General features: G+C 45.1%; 1 protein-coding gene across 2 annotated transcripts in view; it reads right to left on the bottom strand.

Moving 5' to 3' along the window:
* CCNK (cyclin K) overlaps window positions 1–16,606 on the bottom strand; it is a 414,782-nt gene that overhangs the window by 289,192 nt on the left and 108,984 nt on the right. For both annotated transcript variants that reach the window (XM_078660137.1, XM_078660138.1), the window contains exons 7-8: window positions 9,632–9,689; window positions 3,291–3,460 (exon numbers count right to left, since the gene is read on the bottom strand). In XM_078660137.1, coding sequence (XP_078516263.1) covers window positions 3,291–3,460; window positions 9,632–9,689 — 228 coding nt within the window. The remainder of the gene's footprint in view (window positions 1–3,290; window positions 3,461–9,631; window positions 9,690–16,606) is intronic.

Raw genomic sequence — 16,606 nt, 5'->3', positions numbered from 1 at the left:
AGCGGTCACGCCAACAGTGGGCCGAAGGTGCGCCAAAGGCAAGCCTGTCTGCTCCCATCCGGGCTAGGCCATTGCCAGAACTCCTGCTTATTTTACTTCAGGGCACCCCTACTTACACACTGTCAGTTATTCCTCTAAACAGTTGAAGTCCCTCAACCACTCTACCTGTGCATCTACCTTTCCTCTCTTAACTGGCCTGTTGCCCGTCTTAAATGTAGACTTCAAAGTCTGTCTTTCAGCCAAAAGTTACTCCACCCACCAACCCCAATCCCTGCAAAGACCTTCATTTGTCAGCAGTGCCTTCGGGTGCACCTATACTTTGCCCCAATTACATTCCTATCCCCAGCAAACTGCTTCCTTATCAACATGAAATCCCTGCCAAAACATACGGTGGAACTCTGGGACCATCTTTCTTTCTCCTCCTACGAGATAAGATTCCTCACTAAAACCTGGCTAACGCCCACCTCTACCACTTCAATCTCCTCCGCTCTTTCAGCCAATTTTAAAATGCTTAGACTGGACAGGGTCAATAAGATTGGTGGGGTATTGCCATTATCTTTGCTAAACATATTAATGCAACAATAACGGACTCCATGGGTGGAATCCAGGGTTTTCAAATTAGACTTCTCCCCCAACCTCTTTTGGAAAGGTGCCTTGGTCTACCATCCAACTGGCCCCCCAAAATGTTTTTGCCATGGTCTCTTGGCATTCCTAACCCCTCCTGCTCTTTCCTCCCAGCAGTTTCTTTTACCAGGAGACTTCTATGGTGATGACCTTATGAACTCCGACACTAACCAACTATTCTCCGACTTAGGAACTTTGGGACTACAATCAACAGGTTTTGGGTCCACACACTTTGCAACCTTGACTTAAATATTTCAATAACCCTTCTAGTTAGCATCGACCCGACTAAATCCGTACTCTGGTCTGATCACTCTCTGATCTGTTTCCATCTCTCCGCCCAGCAGACCGATAGCCATCCCCCTACATGCCATAACAAACTATCTAGACAAAGGCAAAAAGTTACCCCACTGGCTTGGGCCAAGGCACAAGTGCCTCTCCTGCCCTATAACATCATTGATGTAGACCTAGCACTCTCTAACTTTAACATGTCACTGAACTCCGCTTTTGACAAAATTGCCCCTTACAGCCATGACAAATTTTTTTCCCATAGACTCATGCCCCCTGGTATATGCCAAACCTAAGGACCGAGAAAGCCTCTTGTAAAATATTGGAAAGGAGATGGCATATGACTAATCTACCTGTTGATAAAAAAAAACTATAACCAGGCCATAACTGGCTACCACCGCAACATCAAGACAGCCCGCAAAACTCATACTGCGAAAACTATTGATATAGCTGGGAACTCATCAAAAACTCTTCAAAATTCTCAATTCCTACATAAACCAGCAGCCTGCGCTTCAGATCATAGCCCATCTCAAGCTCTCTGTGACGCCCTGATCATTTTGAGGACAAAATCAAGGAGTTTACTTAAACTTCCCGCCTATCATCCCTGAGATTCACGAGAGGCCTGTAGCTCCTTCTCCTCTCACTGCCTCTCCCATTACCCCGTGTAATTGTAAGGTAATCTCCCCAGAAATTACCTCAAACCTGCCAAGCTTTATGAAGTCTGGCTCTCCTTTAGATGCCTGCCCTCCCACAGTCCTGTTGAATCTTGCTTCTGAACCAGCACCGCAAATCTGTTCCCAAATTAATATATAAATTACTTCTGGGAAAATGCCCTTAGACTGGTAGGCAGCCTTGATCAGGCCCATTTAAAAAAAAAAAAAAAACAATTCTGTACCCACCGAATTAGCTAACTACCGCCCCATTTCCCTCCTCCCTTCGTTGGCTAAGCTATTGGAAAAGCATATCAATCATCAACTGACAACCTATCTTGAGACGAACAGACTATTATACTGCTCTCAGTCTGGTTTCAGACCCATTCACAGTACAGAGACAGCCTTGCTTGCGGTCACAGACCATATTAAATGCTCGCTAGAAACTAATGTGCCAACAATATTGATTTTGTTCGACCGGTCAGCGGCATTTGATACGAAGCATCACGCCCGAATTCTTGACAGACTTCAGGATTTAGGGATCCAAGGAATGGCTTAAATGGTTAGCTGATTTCTTGTCACAGAGATCCCAAAAGATCATCCTCGGCCCCTATAGGTCCAGAACTATTCCACTGACCTATGGAGTACCCCAGGGCTCTTGTTTAAGCCCTACGCTTTTTAATATTTACATGGCCCCCCCCTCGCTAAGATGGAGGTTTTGGGTTTGAGATAATTTCATACGCTGACGATACACAGCTTCTTTTCTCTTTTGGCTCTAACCTGTCCAAATCTAAAGCCTTGTACTGCTCTGGGATGAAAGCTATAGCCACCTGGCTGTTGGATAACCGACTGCAACTCAACCTTACGAAAACAGAAATTATGCCATTTGGACAAGCCCAACTTCTCTGGGCACCAGAATGGTGGCCAGCCGAGCTGGGCCTCAGCCCTTCACTCAAATTGATTGTAAAACAATCTAGGTGTCTGCTTAGATCAATCTCTTTCTATGAAAGAACACATTGCCACCACAGGGACCTGTTTCCATATGCTACATTTGCTGAAGAGTTTTCCCTCTATTACCACTTTCCTCAAGGAAAACCTTGGTTCAAGCCTTGGTAATCAGTCACCTCGATTACGGCAACTCACTTCTGGCTTACATCAATAAGTATCTATTATCCTAACTTCAGCTGGTCCACAACACTGCCGTGCGCCTTGTCTGCAACCTCCCTCCGCGCTCGGCCATAGCCCCACTTCTGCAGTCTCTACACTAGCTTCTGGTGAAAAAGAGAATCGTTTTAAAATTATGCTGCCTAAGCCACCGTGTCCTTCAGGGGCAAGGGCCTTCTTTTCTAGCTGCTAAGATTCTGCCCTACACTCCAGTGAGACTCCTCAGATCCTGTGATAAAGTTTTGCTTGAAGGCCCCAGGTTTAAGGCCAGGGCAGGCTGCAATTATTTCTCACTCCTGGTCCCCAATCTTTGGAATAATCTGCCCACACAACTTCATCTCTGGGAAAACCATTTTATTTTTAGGAAGGCACTTAAGACCCACCTATTTTAGTTCAATGTATAGGGTGCATGAGACCTCCTTGTTTTCTTTCACTTCCATTTAGTTATCAGTTGTTGCTATCTAACACATCTTGAAAACCTATTTTTGAATGCAGCTGTAGGATATTAATTTCTTAACGTGATAGTACAAAAGAAAATGACACACTGACATTATATACAGACATTACCTTCAAGCACATCAACAGGCACATCTTGAACAAACTGCTCCCACCACCGTCTGTACATTGGTTTTGATGTCCACTCCTGAATCTCAAACTTGCACAAGCGACCAGCAAGGTACATCACTGCTACTGCAATTATTTCCGGTTCCCATTGCAAAGACAGAGTGGTACAGAGGCTAGAAATAAGATAAGCAACAGTTTAACATCACAAAAAAACAAGACTGCTACAAATCCAATCTCTTAAACCCAATAAACTGATCTGTCACTTAAATGAGCCGAGTAAATTAACTTTTTCTGGGGGAAAAGAGCATATTTTCAGTGTTTTATTGTTGCCACCTTGGATTAATAATGAAAACAGATCGTAAGCAGTATTAGCTGTAGATATTGTTGTATACTAGTAGTGCCCTAGAACTCCCATATGACCCAGGGCATAATTTTCAAGCAAACCCCTGAAGAATGGAAGGTCATGGTCAGGAGACGCACAAGACCTGGATCAAGAGTGCTCATATTCACCCAAATCCATGCTATCATGCTATCATACTGACTGCAGTACTTCAAGGAGCATACTTTAGCTAAGGGGAGACAAACAGAGCCTCAAAGGGAGTCATTGTGTTGCACCAGTCTGAATAATCCGTCAGCTGCCAGGCAGTGTGATTGCAGTATCAGTCCTAAGGGTGTATGCAAGTGATGGGTCCTTGAAAGGCGCGGTTTGTTGATGTGAGAGTTGCAATGTGTTGGGCGGGCTGCTGGTGGTGTGAATGGTTTTGTGTGTTGTAGGAAAGCGGCTCTATATATACTGGACCAAAGTAAGGCAAAGTGTGTGTATAGGGTCCCCAGAGGTTTGGCAGAGGATAAAGTTAGATATAACCTTACTCTCTAAAGTGGTAGCGTGGTCGCGCAGTAAGGCAGTATCAGAGACAGTGTAAAGCATTTTTTGCACACACTCAGAAAATGGTCTCACACACTCAAGAACTGAACTCTATGCCAATTGTTTTGTATCAAAAGATATAGTTGTTTTATTTTAGAACCAACAAGGTATCAAAATATACTTTCTCAGGATGAGTTACTTTAGTTAAATACTTTTCAAATAGGCAGTAGACTTTTTGAATGCAATAGTTACAGTTTGTTGCAATAGGCAACACAATTTCAAACACAATGAACATTGAGCTCAATGGGAATTTCTGGTTAAATGCAATCAGTTACCTCGTAGATTACTTTTCTAACCACAGGACTTGGTCCTAGATTCAGTCCCGGGACATGAGCTGTTAACAGTTATGTAAAAGCGTTTTGGTTACAGTAGTGATTTTTAAGGAATATTATAGTATTTTAAAAGTTGACACTTTTGAAACTTTTTCAGTTGAAATTACCAATGTTATCCTAGGGAAGGAAATTCAAGTTGCAGGTAAAGTATGTTCACGTTACTTTTGTAATCCAGTACTGAACTCCTAGGTTCAGAACTGGGACCTTTTTCTAAACCAGGTAAGTAATTACGTTTTGGTAGTTGATACGCTTTTTAAAGGGTATTTGTAGTTCACAGAAAAACAGTCAATGGTTTCCTATGGAAGAAAATTCAGGTTACTGGTAAGTACGGTTAAAATTACTTTTCAGGGTTTGTGCTGGACTAAAAAGGTGCAGCACTGAGGTCTCTCCTGATAACAGGTGAGTAAATCGGAATTCGTTGTTCGTCTGATTTTAGGTGAATATTTTAAAGTTCCAATACTCCACACTTAGAAGAATTTCCAAGTGAAACTAGTCAATGTTAGCCTATGGAAGAAAAGTGAGTTATCGGCTTTTAGGTAAGTACTCGACTGGCAGAGTTAAGGTTCTGGGCATAGACTCAGGGGTCTCCCAAAGTCAGGTAGGTATAGTTGGTACAGTCTCAGCAGCACAGGGACAGCCAGATGCAGAGGTATTCTGATAGATACATCTGCCAGTGGATTCCTCACCTTGTGAATATCCCCCTGCGTCAGCAACATTCGGAAATTCTTTTTGAAGCTTCGCGCCGACGTGGAAGGACGTCACAGAGGCACGGCATCGCGCGCGACTCCGCTGACGTCACCGACACCATATTAGGCCCACGCCGGCGTGATGACATCAGTTCCGCCCTTTTTTCCGTGCCTTCGAGGCACACGGACGGACCGATGACAGCAGAAATATACACAGTATACACAGTACACAAATGTCAAAATAACACCACATAGTGTGAAACCACTGCAGGAAATTAAAACATAATAAACATTTCCTTTGACAATATAAATATATATATATAATACAACAACACAAGTATAGTAGACAACGGGGAGGCAGGTGGGTCAGTGATGAATCCACAGGCAGATATTGTATGTACCAGAAAAAGCGTTACCGAAGGTTAGTAACTTGTTCTTCTGATAGATACATCTGTCAGTGGATTCCTCACCTTGTCAATAGAGTCCCACAGCAGTCCCCACTCCAGGAGGAGTGTGTCCACTCTCCTATACCAGAAAGTCCTGGAGGACCGTGCGCGCAAAGCGGACGAAACGGTATCCAAGCAGTAATGCTTCGCGAAAGTGTGGAGGGAGGCCCAAGTAAGTTGGGATCTTGGAGGATAGGTAGGCACCCCGGAGTTGGGCACATGGGGCCGTGGGGCGCCTGGGTGTCTTGATGTCGGGAAATTTTACCCTCTGCTGGTCGCGGTTGGAGGCGTCCCTGGTTCTGAGGCTGCAGACGAGGTCGTCGAGGAGGGTCCTTGGGCACTGGATTCCAGGTCAGAATCGCCTGGGTGACGTCCTCAAGGTCTTTGTCCACTCGGGCACAGGCCGGGCTAGGCTGGTGCAGAGTGGGCTGTATTTGGGGGTTCCTGGCTGGCACCAGGGGTTTTGCTGTTTGAGCAGAGCCACTGCTCGTGGGAGTCACAGTCTCTAAGATGGTCAAGGCAGGCCGATCCTCCAGGGTTCTTGAGGCTGCTGTCCACAGGAGACGCCGGGATTTAGCAGGAGCAGGTTCAAGGATCAACAGGCCTGTAGGGCTAAGTCAGTTGGTGTTGTCATCTTGTTAGCAGCTGCACTGCAGGTCTTCTTCTTGGTCTTCTTTCTAGTTTCGAATCGATCTGAGGAAGGAATGTTCAGGGTGCCCCTAAATACTAAGTTTAGGGGCGTTGCAGGTAGGGGAAGGGCAGGGACCAATAGGTCCCTGTCCTGGGGTGAGAACACCCCCTATCCTGCTCCTCTTATGGGAGGGGGCAGTAGCCTATCTGATTGGGCAGGGCTCCCCATCCTCAAGATGGCCGGAGTTGTCTTCACCTCGCCTATCCCACCTGAGGGGTGGAGTTGGCATAGGCTGGCACACCTCCTTTCCTCACGTAGGGTTTCCCGCCATTCTTCCCGCCAGAGTGCAGCCATTGGTCTGGAGAAGCTCACAAAGGTGGTATTCCTTTGAAGCTTCCCCCTGCCCATCCTGGGGGAGGGAGGGGACTAGCACCTCGCCCAGGATGTGCATTGTTGCAGACCCAGGAGAGCGGGGGGCTCTCTACCCAGGGGTCCAGCTGTGTGGCGCCTAGGCAGCCTCTCAGGCAAGACGTGGATTGTAGGTAAGGTTTCAGGGAGCATCTCTAAGATGCCCTTTGTAGTGCATTTTACATTACATTCCACACTGGCATCAGTGGGGGTTTAATGTGCTGAGAAGTTTGATATCAAACGTATCAGTCTTCAGTGTAGCCATTATGGTGCTGTGGAGTTCGTAATGACAACCTCCCAGCACCATATACTCTTAATGGCATCACTGCACTTACAGTGCCCAGGAATGGCCCTGGGTACTGTAGGGGCACAGGGCTCATGCACCTGTGCCCACACCACTGGCATAGGGCACCCAGCTAGAGGGGTGACTGATGTATGCCAGGGCAGTGGGTTTGTGGGCATGGCACACAGGGATGTGTGCCATGTCGACTCTTTGTTTAGTTCTGCACCAGGACACTCAGTCTGCAAAGGCAGTGTGTGGGTGACATTGTGCCACCCTTAGTGGCCCTGCACCCTAAGTGCTGCAGCCCTCAGGGGTTTTCTCTGGTCACAATGCCCTGGGTACCTAGGGTACCATTTACCAGGGGCTGAAATGTGGCCAGAGATGCCAATTAGTTTTTAGCTTCAATACAGTTTTAGGGAAGGTACACAGGCCCTGGGCACCTGGTTGTCAGGAGCCCAGGGCACACTCAGTCAAAGCACATCAGCAATTCAGCAAAAAGTGGGGGCATACCATCCAAGAAAGATGGCACTTTCTCACATGTGTGTGATGCATGAAAGGTGTGTAAATGGACTGTAAAGCAGTTGGTGTCTTGTCATGGCTTTAAAGGTCACGAGATGTGGGTCATTGGTTCAGTATTCGGAACTTTAGAGTATATTAATAACAGTGAATTTCACTTTTGTGAAATCTTTTGTTTATAAAATGTACATTTTTAACTTTTTACACACCCTCGTGCCAAATAACCAGCATGTGTGTGTACTTCAGGAGTAGATGGTTATGCAGTTATATTTGTCTGCTCTGTCTTTTTCTGCCAGGGTGTACATTGTTTCTAGTGCAAATCTACTAACTGTAGATAGATATGTTCGTAAAAAAAGACACCAGGGGAACGCTAGGGTGGATTGTGTGAATCCCTCAAAGTAATGGAAACTTCCGGGAGCCTCAACCTTCCTGCCACTCACAGTTCCCACACAGCTCATGATAAAAATGATATCTCACCTGTGGGTGGGCCTAGGGATGAAGAAGGGTGTGTTCCAAGACAGTGTGCCAACAACAACATAAGGGGTAGTGGCCAATAATTGGGCCTGGGTATGGGGCCACTCAGGAAAACCTGCCAATACCAGGCATTTCTGAAAACCAGACAACCAGGAGAGTACAGGGTGGTGTAAATCTCTCGAGGATCCCATAAAGTGTTCTTACCCATAATGCCCTGCAAACCTTACAATTTGACTATAATCCCGCATTTTGCTTGCATTTCTATGACATTACTAGTTTTCAAAAAGCTGCAGATTGTCTGCTGAACTAAGGTCAAACATCCACAGCTAGCCATATTGCAAAAAAACAAACAAAAAAAAAGGTCGGTTTTTAGTGGAAAAATGTGATGTGTCCAAGTTTCATTTTGGACCCTTCCTTATCGTGGGCACTTGGTCTACACACACAAGTGTGGTACCATTTTTATTGGGAGATTTATGGGAACACAGAATAGTAGAACAAGTGTTTTTACAAATTGTACTTCTCTGCATTTGTGCCTTCCAAATGTAAACCAGTGTGTAAGAAAGAAGACATTTTGAGAAATGCCCTCTAATTCACATGCTGGTATGGGTACCCACAAATTCAGAGATGTGCAAATAATCACTACTTTTAAACTCCATATCTTCTACCAATTTCGGAAAAACCTAGGTTTCCTGGATACCTATTTTTCACTCTTTGTATTTTATCATATAAATTGCTCGTATATAAGTTGCTCAGGTACATAATGAAAAAACATTACAAGGTGCAGCTCCGTTATTGGCTCTGGGAACCTCGAGTTCTTGTAAAACTCACAAACCCTATATATTCTGAAACCAAAAGGGTCTAGCAGATGTAACCGTATATTGCTTTTGTAAATCAGCCATTGAGATGAGAAATTCTAAATGAAAACATGGTCACAAATAAACATTTTTGCTAATAATTTTCTATATTTTTTTAATTTCAACACTTAGTTTCTTTGGAAACTCTTAACGATCTACACAAATGAGCCTGCTGAATTCAGAATTGTGTCCAGTTTTCAGAAATGTATAGCTCTATAGGATCTACCATGGGCTTTACATCCATTTCCATCGCAAGCTGAAAAGAGGTTCAAAGCACACAAAAAATAGGAAAAATGGGCTCTTCCAGTAAAATACCAAAAACTGTGGTAAAAAAAAACTAGGTTTTCTGAATCAAGTCTGCCTGTACCGGGAAGATGATCATTTTAGCACTGCAAACCTTTTGTTGATGCCATTTGCAGCAAAAAACACAGACACTTCTTCAGCACCACATTTTTCTCGTTTTTCCCCCCCAAAAAAATCCACAATTTAGCTACACGTTGGTTAATTGCTCGGTCTCCTCCAGGGGAATCCACAAACTCTGGGGTACCTTTAAAATCCCCAGGATGCTGGAAAAAGAAAGACGCACATTTGGAGTGGATAACTTATGTAGGACAATAGTTATGGAGGCCTGAGTGCAAACTATCCAAAATAGCCAAACAAAGCTTAGCACTTGGCGGGAGGTAGGAGGGAGTTAGACCTGCACTACAAATAACTCAAATCAAGAAGGAGCGACCACATAATTGATGCAAATTGAAATAAAATGTTCAAGCATATCTGAAAAACATTTACCTGTCATTTACAAACGTCCAGGCCATCTGAACAAGTTTCTGAATTTTATTTTTATCACCTTTAAAAGAAAAAAAAATATTTGCAAATCAAGATTTAAAAAACAGTAATAAGCAAAACATCACTCCACATAAAAGTGGAAAAACATGACCAAGCAGACATCAATTACTGTCTTCAGTAGCTGTTAAAGAGATCTAAAACTACTGGTAGTTCTAATTTTCAAAGCCTTTAAGCGGATCACTGTTATCTATATGAACCTGTATATGTGCATGAGAAACAGGATATACACAAAATGTAATATGTTGAACATATGAGCAGATTGTAATGAAAAAGGCAGTCTCCAGTGTGTGCTCATTACCGGAGGTTCATAAATGTACGTAACTTTCTACCTCTATGCCCCATACTTTTTTCTGATGTTTTATTGACCATTTTACAGTGTGCAGTACACATATATTATACATGTCAAGGATAAATGAACAGTTGCACATAGTAGTTCCATCTCTCACCACAGTACACAAATCGAACCATTTCAGAGTTGCGCGACTGCTACAATCAATACCACATACTTAATGATTATCGTGCCTACAGATGCATGTTCTTCAGCTGGTCGGGAGTAAATACTGTTCATAGTCACTTCCATTAAAAACAAAAAAGTGTACATGAAGTCAGCAACAGGAACAAGTGATCCAATTTAAAGTTCAATCTCATCTTTTTGTTTTAATATAACTTTATTGGCATTTAAGATTAACAGACAGGGAATTTCAGTACAGGGTATTGTCGGAGATATATTCATCCCCCCTACTGTCCCATAATCAAAATAAAGCAGAAAAAGATCCCTTTTAGCTTCTCTTACAGCTTCCCATGCCAACAGTGAACCATGCAACTCCCCCACCCCTATTCCCCTCACCCCCCTTGCCTTTGTGTGGAACATCTTGTGTGTCCGTCAGGTTGAGTTGTTTGTGAGCATCCTGGATATCCCACGGTGTCCCTATTTAGCATCTACCATCAGCCAACCTGCAATCAGTGCCCTGGGGGTACTTCCATTGCCTGCCCATTCACACCCTCAAGCTCATCTGGACCCGATGGTTCCTGTAGATCAGACAAGTCCAATCTCATCTCGTCAGGAATTGCGCCCATTAATGCCCGTGACATAGAAACTAACACATTGAACTCAGTGGCATTAAACATTTATGCCAGTACCTTCAATTTAAATAATGATTTTTTTCTATGAACAAATAGGCAGAAATAACTAAAAAAATTATAAGTGTGCACATCCTAAATAGATTACTAGCTGAGGTAAAGTATGCTCCTCTCATTAAGCAAACTTCTGATGTACTCTGTAGAAAATCACTCAAACCAAATGAAGGTTGGCAACCTTCAAACTAACAAAAAACAAGCATAGCAAGGCCAATTGGTCTGGCATGCATTTTGAGTCAAGGCGAAGACATTAAAAAAAATCTTGCAGCAGTTAAAAACAAAACAAAAATGACTGTTTCCTGTATACATGCATCATTCAGGGTATCACGTTTGGCAACATAACCACTCAATTGGAGGTGGATTAATACACTACACACTCAACTGCATGTGGTGAAATTATTACTCCCCTGGGTACAGTCAAGTGAACTCTTGGGTATATTTTATAGAATTAGTAATAAAAGTTAACCAACACCTAAGCTATCTACAAACACAAAATGGCAATGATAGCGTTTTATTAGGTTTCCGAAAAGGATAGGAAAAAAAACCTTGCGCTATGAAATATACCAGTGAATATGCAAGTTAGTTGAAATCTGGCAACAAACATGAACTCCCCTCACCCTACACTTCCACAGGCACACCATTCATGCTGAAATCACAGAGACAAGCCATATGTAATAAATAATATGGCGTTTCTCTTCTGGCCATTCCCATTTTTGAGTTACATGTGCTAGTCAAGAGTGAATAACGTGTAATTAGAAGAAAGAGTATTTAGTATACAGTATTCATTTTTGCAAGAACAATAATGAACATTTCTTGAATATATTCGCAGTATTTAATCAAAACACGGTTCTGTTTCACATCTGATATTAATTTCTGAAGAGTTTCTAAAAGATTTAGATCTTGGTGGGCGGGTTACTCCGTCACAATGACGACTGATATCACGTCTGCCAAAACATAAATACCATTATATCCTAAGGGATTTATTTTTCGGCAGACAGGATATCCGTCACAGTTGCAATGGAATAACCGGTCTGCCAAGATCTAAATAAGGCTTGGTGTCTTGTATATTGTTGCTGTTAATAAGAAACAGTCTGCTTATTGCTTATTCTGAGTTTTGACAATGAAACACTACAACCTTCTCACAACAACAGACGCCACTCACAACCACCCACTCACGGCATGGGAGCAGCTCACCACACATAACACCACAGCCATTATGAAGTTCATTCTTTCCGGAGCACCCACAAACCCCTGCCACCACCACTTCTTCAACCTCAGAACCAAGGAAACCACCTACGAATTCACTGCCATTCTCAACTCATCCATCACCAAGGATGCCTTCCCCAATGGAGGGAAATACGCAGAGGTCAGCTCCGCCAACCCCATCGAACTCAACAACTACCACCCCATCTTGTTGCTCCCCTTCCCCGCCAAACTCCTCGAGCAGGAAATCAATCGGCAACTCACCAAACACCTGGGGAGAAACAATCTGCTAGATTCCTCTCAATCTGGTTTCCGTGCCAAACACAGCACAGAGACCGCCCTAATCGCTGCCACTGATGATATCAGAACCCTGTTCGACCAGGGTGAAACAGCATGTAAGAAAGTGGCTCTGTATATACTGTAAGGTACAGTATGCACAGAGTCCACAGTCCCCAGAGGTTTGGCAGAGGCTAAAGTTAGATATAACCTTACTCTCTAAAGTGGTAGCTTGGTCGAGCAGTAAGGCTGTATGAGAGGACAGTGTAAAGCATGTGTTGTACACACTCAGTCAGCAAATGGTCTCACACACTCAATAACTGAACTCTAGTATATACAAATATATTGTTGTTTAATTTTAGAACCACAAGTAGGAATAAAAATACTTTCTCAGAATGAGTTGTTGCAATTGAATACTTTCAAATAGCAGTTGACTTTTGATCCAATAGAAACAGGTGTTGCAATATGCCACACAAGTTAAACACAATAATAACATTGAGCTCAATGGGAAGTTTTAAGTAAATGCAAAAAAATCACTTTACGAATGTTTTTCTTACTCAGGGCTGGATCCTGGATTCAGCCATGGTGCATTTCCTGTAAACAGTTGAAAGAAATTGTTTTTGTTACACAGGCGACTTTTAAGGAATATTTGTACGTTTTGAAAATCGACACTTAGAAGACATTTTGGTTAAAACCAAGCAATGTTATCCTATGGAAAGAAATCAGGTTATCAGAAAATAACAGTTGTACTTACTTTTGAAGGTCAGTGCTGGGCACAAAGATCCAGCACTGGGATCTTTCCTGGTAACAGGTGAGTAATTTCGTTTATCGGATGATTTTTAAGGAATATTTCAAAGTTGCTAAACTCGACACTTAGAAGAATTTCCAAGTGAAACCTAGCCAATGTTACCCTAAGGAGAAAATCAAGTTCTCGGTCTTTGGGTAAGTACTCGACTGGCAGAGTTAAGGTTCTGGGGTATGACTCAGGGGTCTCCCAGGATCAGGTAGGTACAGTCGTTACACCCTCAGCGGCACAGGGGCAGCCGGGTGCAGAGAGAGTAGGCCCAATGTTATCCTATGGAGAATAGGTGGCCCTTGGTTGGTGGCTGCTAGCACGCAGACCACGCGGCTGTGGGAGCTGAGCTCCTGCTCACTTATACAGGGCAAGTGGGGAAGTAGGATAGGACAGAAGCTGCACTTCCAGTGGCACCCGGGCGGCTGGGTGCAGGGTGCTTTTGGGCCTTCGGAAGCCCAATGTATTTCAAAGGGAAAGCTGCAAGACGAACAAAAGCTGCAAGCTCGGGGACAGAGATTCTTCAGGTGTGACCACCACTTCGAGAGGTAAGTTGGGAAGCTGTAGGTTAGGTAGCCACCCAGGAGTTGGGCACAGGGGCCGTGGGGCACCAGGGGGCAGGGCTGTCTTTTGTTGTCCGAAAATCGTACCCTCAGCTGGTCGCGGTTGGAGGGATCCCTGGTTGTGAGGCTGCAGGAGTCGTCAGGAGCGTCGAAGAAGGTCCTTGGGTGTAGTCACAGTCGCCGGGGGGACGTCCTCGTGGTCTTTGTTCACTCAGGCACAGGCCGGGCTCGGCTGGTGCAAAGTGTGCTGGATTCGCGGTTCCTGGCTGGCACCAGGGGTTGTTGCTGTTTGAGCAGGAACACTGCTCGTGGGAGTCCCAGTCTTTAAATAAGCAAGGCAGTCAGGTCCTCCAGGGTTTTCGAGGTTGCTGACCACAGGAGACGCCGGGATTTAGCATGAGCAGGTTCGAGGGTCGACAGGCCTGTAGGGCTGGGGCCAAGTCAGTAGGTGTCGTCCTCTTGTTAGCAGCTGCACAGCAGGTCTACTTTCTTCTTCTTGTTCTACTTGTTTCAAAAATCGGGATCGGAGGAAGGAAGGTTCAGAGTGCCCCTAAATACTAAAGAACAAGTTACCTACCTTCGGTAACGCTTTTTCTGGTAGATACAATATCTGCCTGTGGATTCCTCACCTTGTGAATATCCCCTTGCGTCAGCAACATTCGGAAAGTCTTTTGTAGCTTTGCGCCGACGTGGATCCGGACGTCACAGAGGCACGGCATCGCACGCGACTCCGCTGACGTCACCGACGCCTATAATAGGCCCACGGCGTGATGACATCAGTTCCGCCCTTTTTTCCGTGCCTTCGAGGCACACGGACGGGACCAATGACAGTAGATATATACACGGTATACGCAGTACAAATATCAAGGTAACACACACACAGTGTGAAGCAAATGCAACAAAACATTTGAAATAAACAAATAAATAATAGAAACTCTGGCATAGAAGAGTGGACAACGGGGAGGCGGGTGGGTCAGTGAGGAATCCACAGGCAGATATTGTATCTACCAGAAAAAGCGTTACCGAAGGTAAGTAACTTGTTCTTCTGATAGATACATCTGCCGTGTGGATTCCTCACCTTGTGAATAGAGTCCCACAGCAGTCCCCACTCCCGGAGGAGGGTGTCCACTCTTCTAGACCAGGAAATCCTGGAGGACAGAGCGTGCAAAGTGACCGTCCCTCCTCACTTCGGAATCCAAGCAGTAATGCTTCGCGAAAGTGTGGAGGGAAGACCAAGTTGCCGCTCTACAAATATCCTCTACAGGCACACCTCTAGCCAATGCAGAGGTCGAAGACTTAGCTCTAGTAGAATGAGCCCTTATACCCTCTGGTGGTTCCTTACCGGCCAAAGAGTAGCAGATCTTAATACAGAGGACGATCCATCTTGACAAAGTCCTCTTATGGACCGCTCTTCCTTTCTTGCAGCCAGCAAAGCCAATGAAAAGCTGGTCATCCACTCGACAGTCTTTAGTTCTGTCCAGGTAAAAAGACACCGCCCTCTTGGGGTCCAGACGGTGCAATCTCTCCTCCCCCTTGGAAGGGTGTGGGGGGAGGATAAAAGGTAGGAAGGGTAATGGATTTACCAAGGTGGAAAGGAGTCACCACCTTTGGCAGAAAAGCAGCCCTGGTCCTAAGAACCATTCGATCAGCATGAATGGTCAAGAAAGGGGGCTTGTGAATAGGAGCTTAAAGCTCACTTACCCTCCTTGCCGAGGTTATAGCAACGAGGAATACCGTTTTGAGAGTAAGAAGCCTCATAGGACATTTGTGAAGAGGCTCAAAGGGAGCACCCATCAAAAAAGTCAATACAAGATTTAAGTCCCACTGAGGCACAATAAAAGGAGTAGGAGGGAACTTATTTGTAAGGCCCTTCAAAAACCTTAAAACCACAGGAGATTTAAAAAATGAAGGCTGGTCAGGCAAACAGATAAAGGCCGACAGCGCTGAAAGATAGCACTTCAATGTGGCAACAGCAAGCCCCTGTTGCGCCAGAGAAAGGGCAAACTGGAGAACATCAGATAAATGGGCTCTCAAAGGGTCTATAGATTTCTCCCTGCACCAAGCAACAAATTTTGACCACCTATAAGAATAGATGGATTTAGTGGAGTCACGCCTGGCTGACAAAATGACATCCACTACATCAGGCGGGAGAGAAAAAGAGATCAGGTTGCCCCGTTCAATCTCCAGGCATGAAGGTGTAAGGTCTGGAGGTGGGGGTGTAGAACCTGCCCCTCCATCTGGGAGAGGAGATCTGCCCTGTGAGGGAGACGGAGCGGCGGGTGAGAGGAGAGGTGGAGAAGGTCTGAGTACCACACCCTTCTTGGCCAATCCGGGGCGATCAATATAACTTGGGCCCGGTCTTGGCGAATTTTCCTCAGAACCCGAGGAATCAAGGGTATGGGAGGAAACGTGTATAGGAGTTGTGAGTTCCAGCTCAACTGAAACGCGTCCCCCAAGGCTCCTTGCATCGGATACTGGAGACTGCAGAATGAAAGGCAGTGAGCATTCTCGCGAGTGGCGAACAGGTCCACCCGAGGAGTCCCCCACATCAGAAAGATGTCGCGAACCACCTCCGGGTGAAGGCTCCACTCGTGATCGGCAGAGAACTGCCGACTGAGACTGTCTGCACGAACGTTCTGAACCCCGGCCAGATGATTTGCCATCAGACAAATCTGATGGTCCTGAACCCAGGACCAGAGGCGCAGAGCCTCTCTGCAGAGACACTGCGACCCCACTCCTCCCTGCTTGTTGATGTACCACATCGCGGTCGTGTTGTCCGTCAGGACCTGCACTGACACACCGCGAAGGGAAGGGAGGAAGGCCTTGAGCGCCAGACGTATCGCCCGCAACTCTAGAAGATTGATGTGAAACAGCCTTTCCTCTGGAGACCAAAGACCCTTGACCTCCAGGTCTCCCAGATGAGCACCCCACCCGAGAGTGGATGCA

The sequence above is a fragment of the Lissotriton helveticus genome, chromosome 9, assembly GCF_964261635.1.
Source record: "Lissotriton helveticus chromosome 9, aLisHel1.1, whole genome shotgun sequence".
In the NCBI taxonomy this organism is placed as follows: Eukaryota; Metazoa; Chordata; class Amphibia; order Caudata; family Salamandridae; genus Lissotriton; species Lissotriton helveticus.
This window is presented reverse-complemented; position numbering and strand designations above follow the sequence as displayed.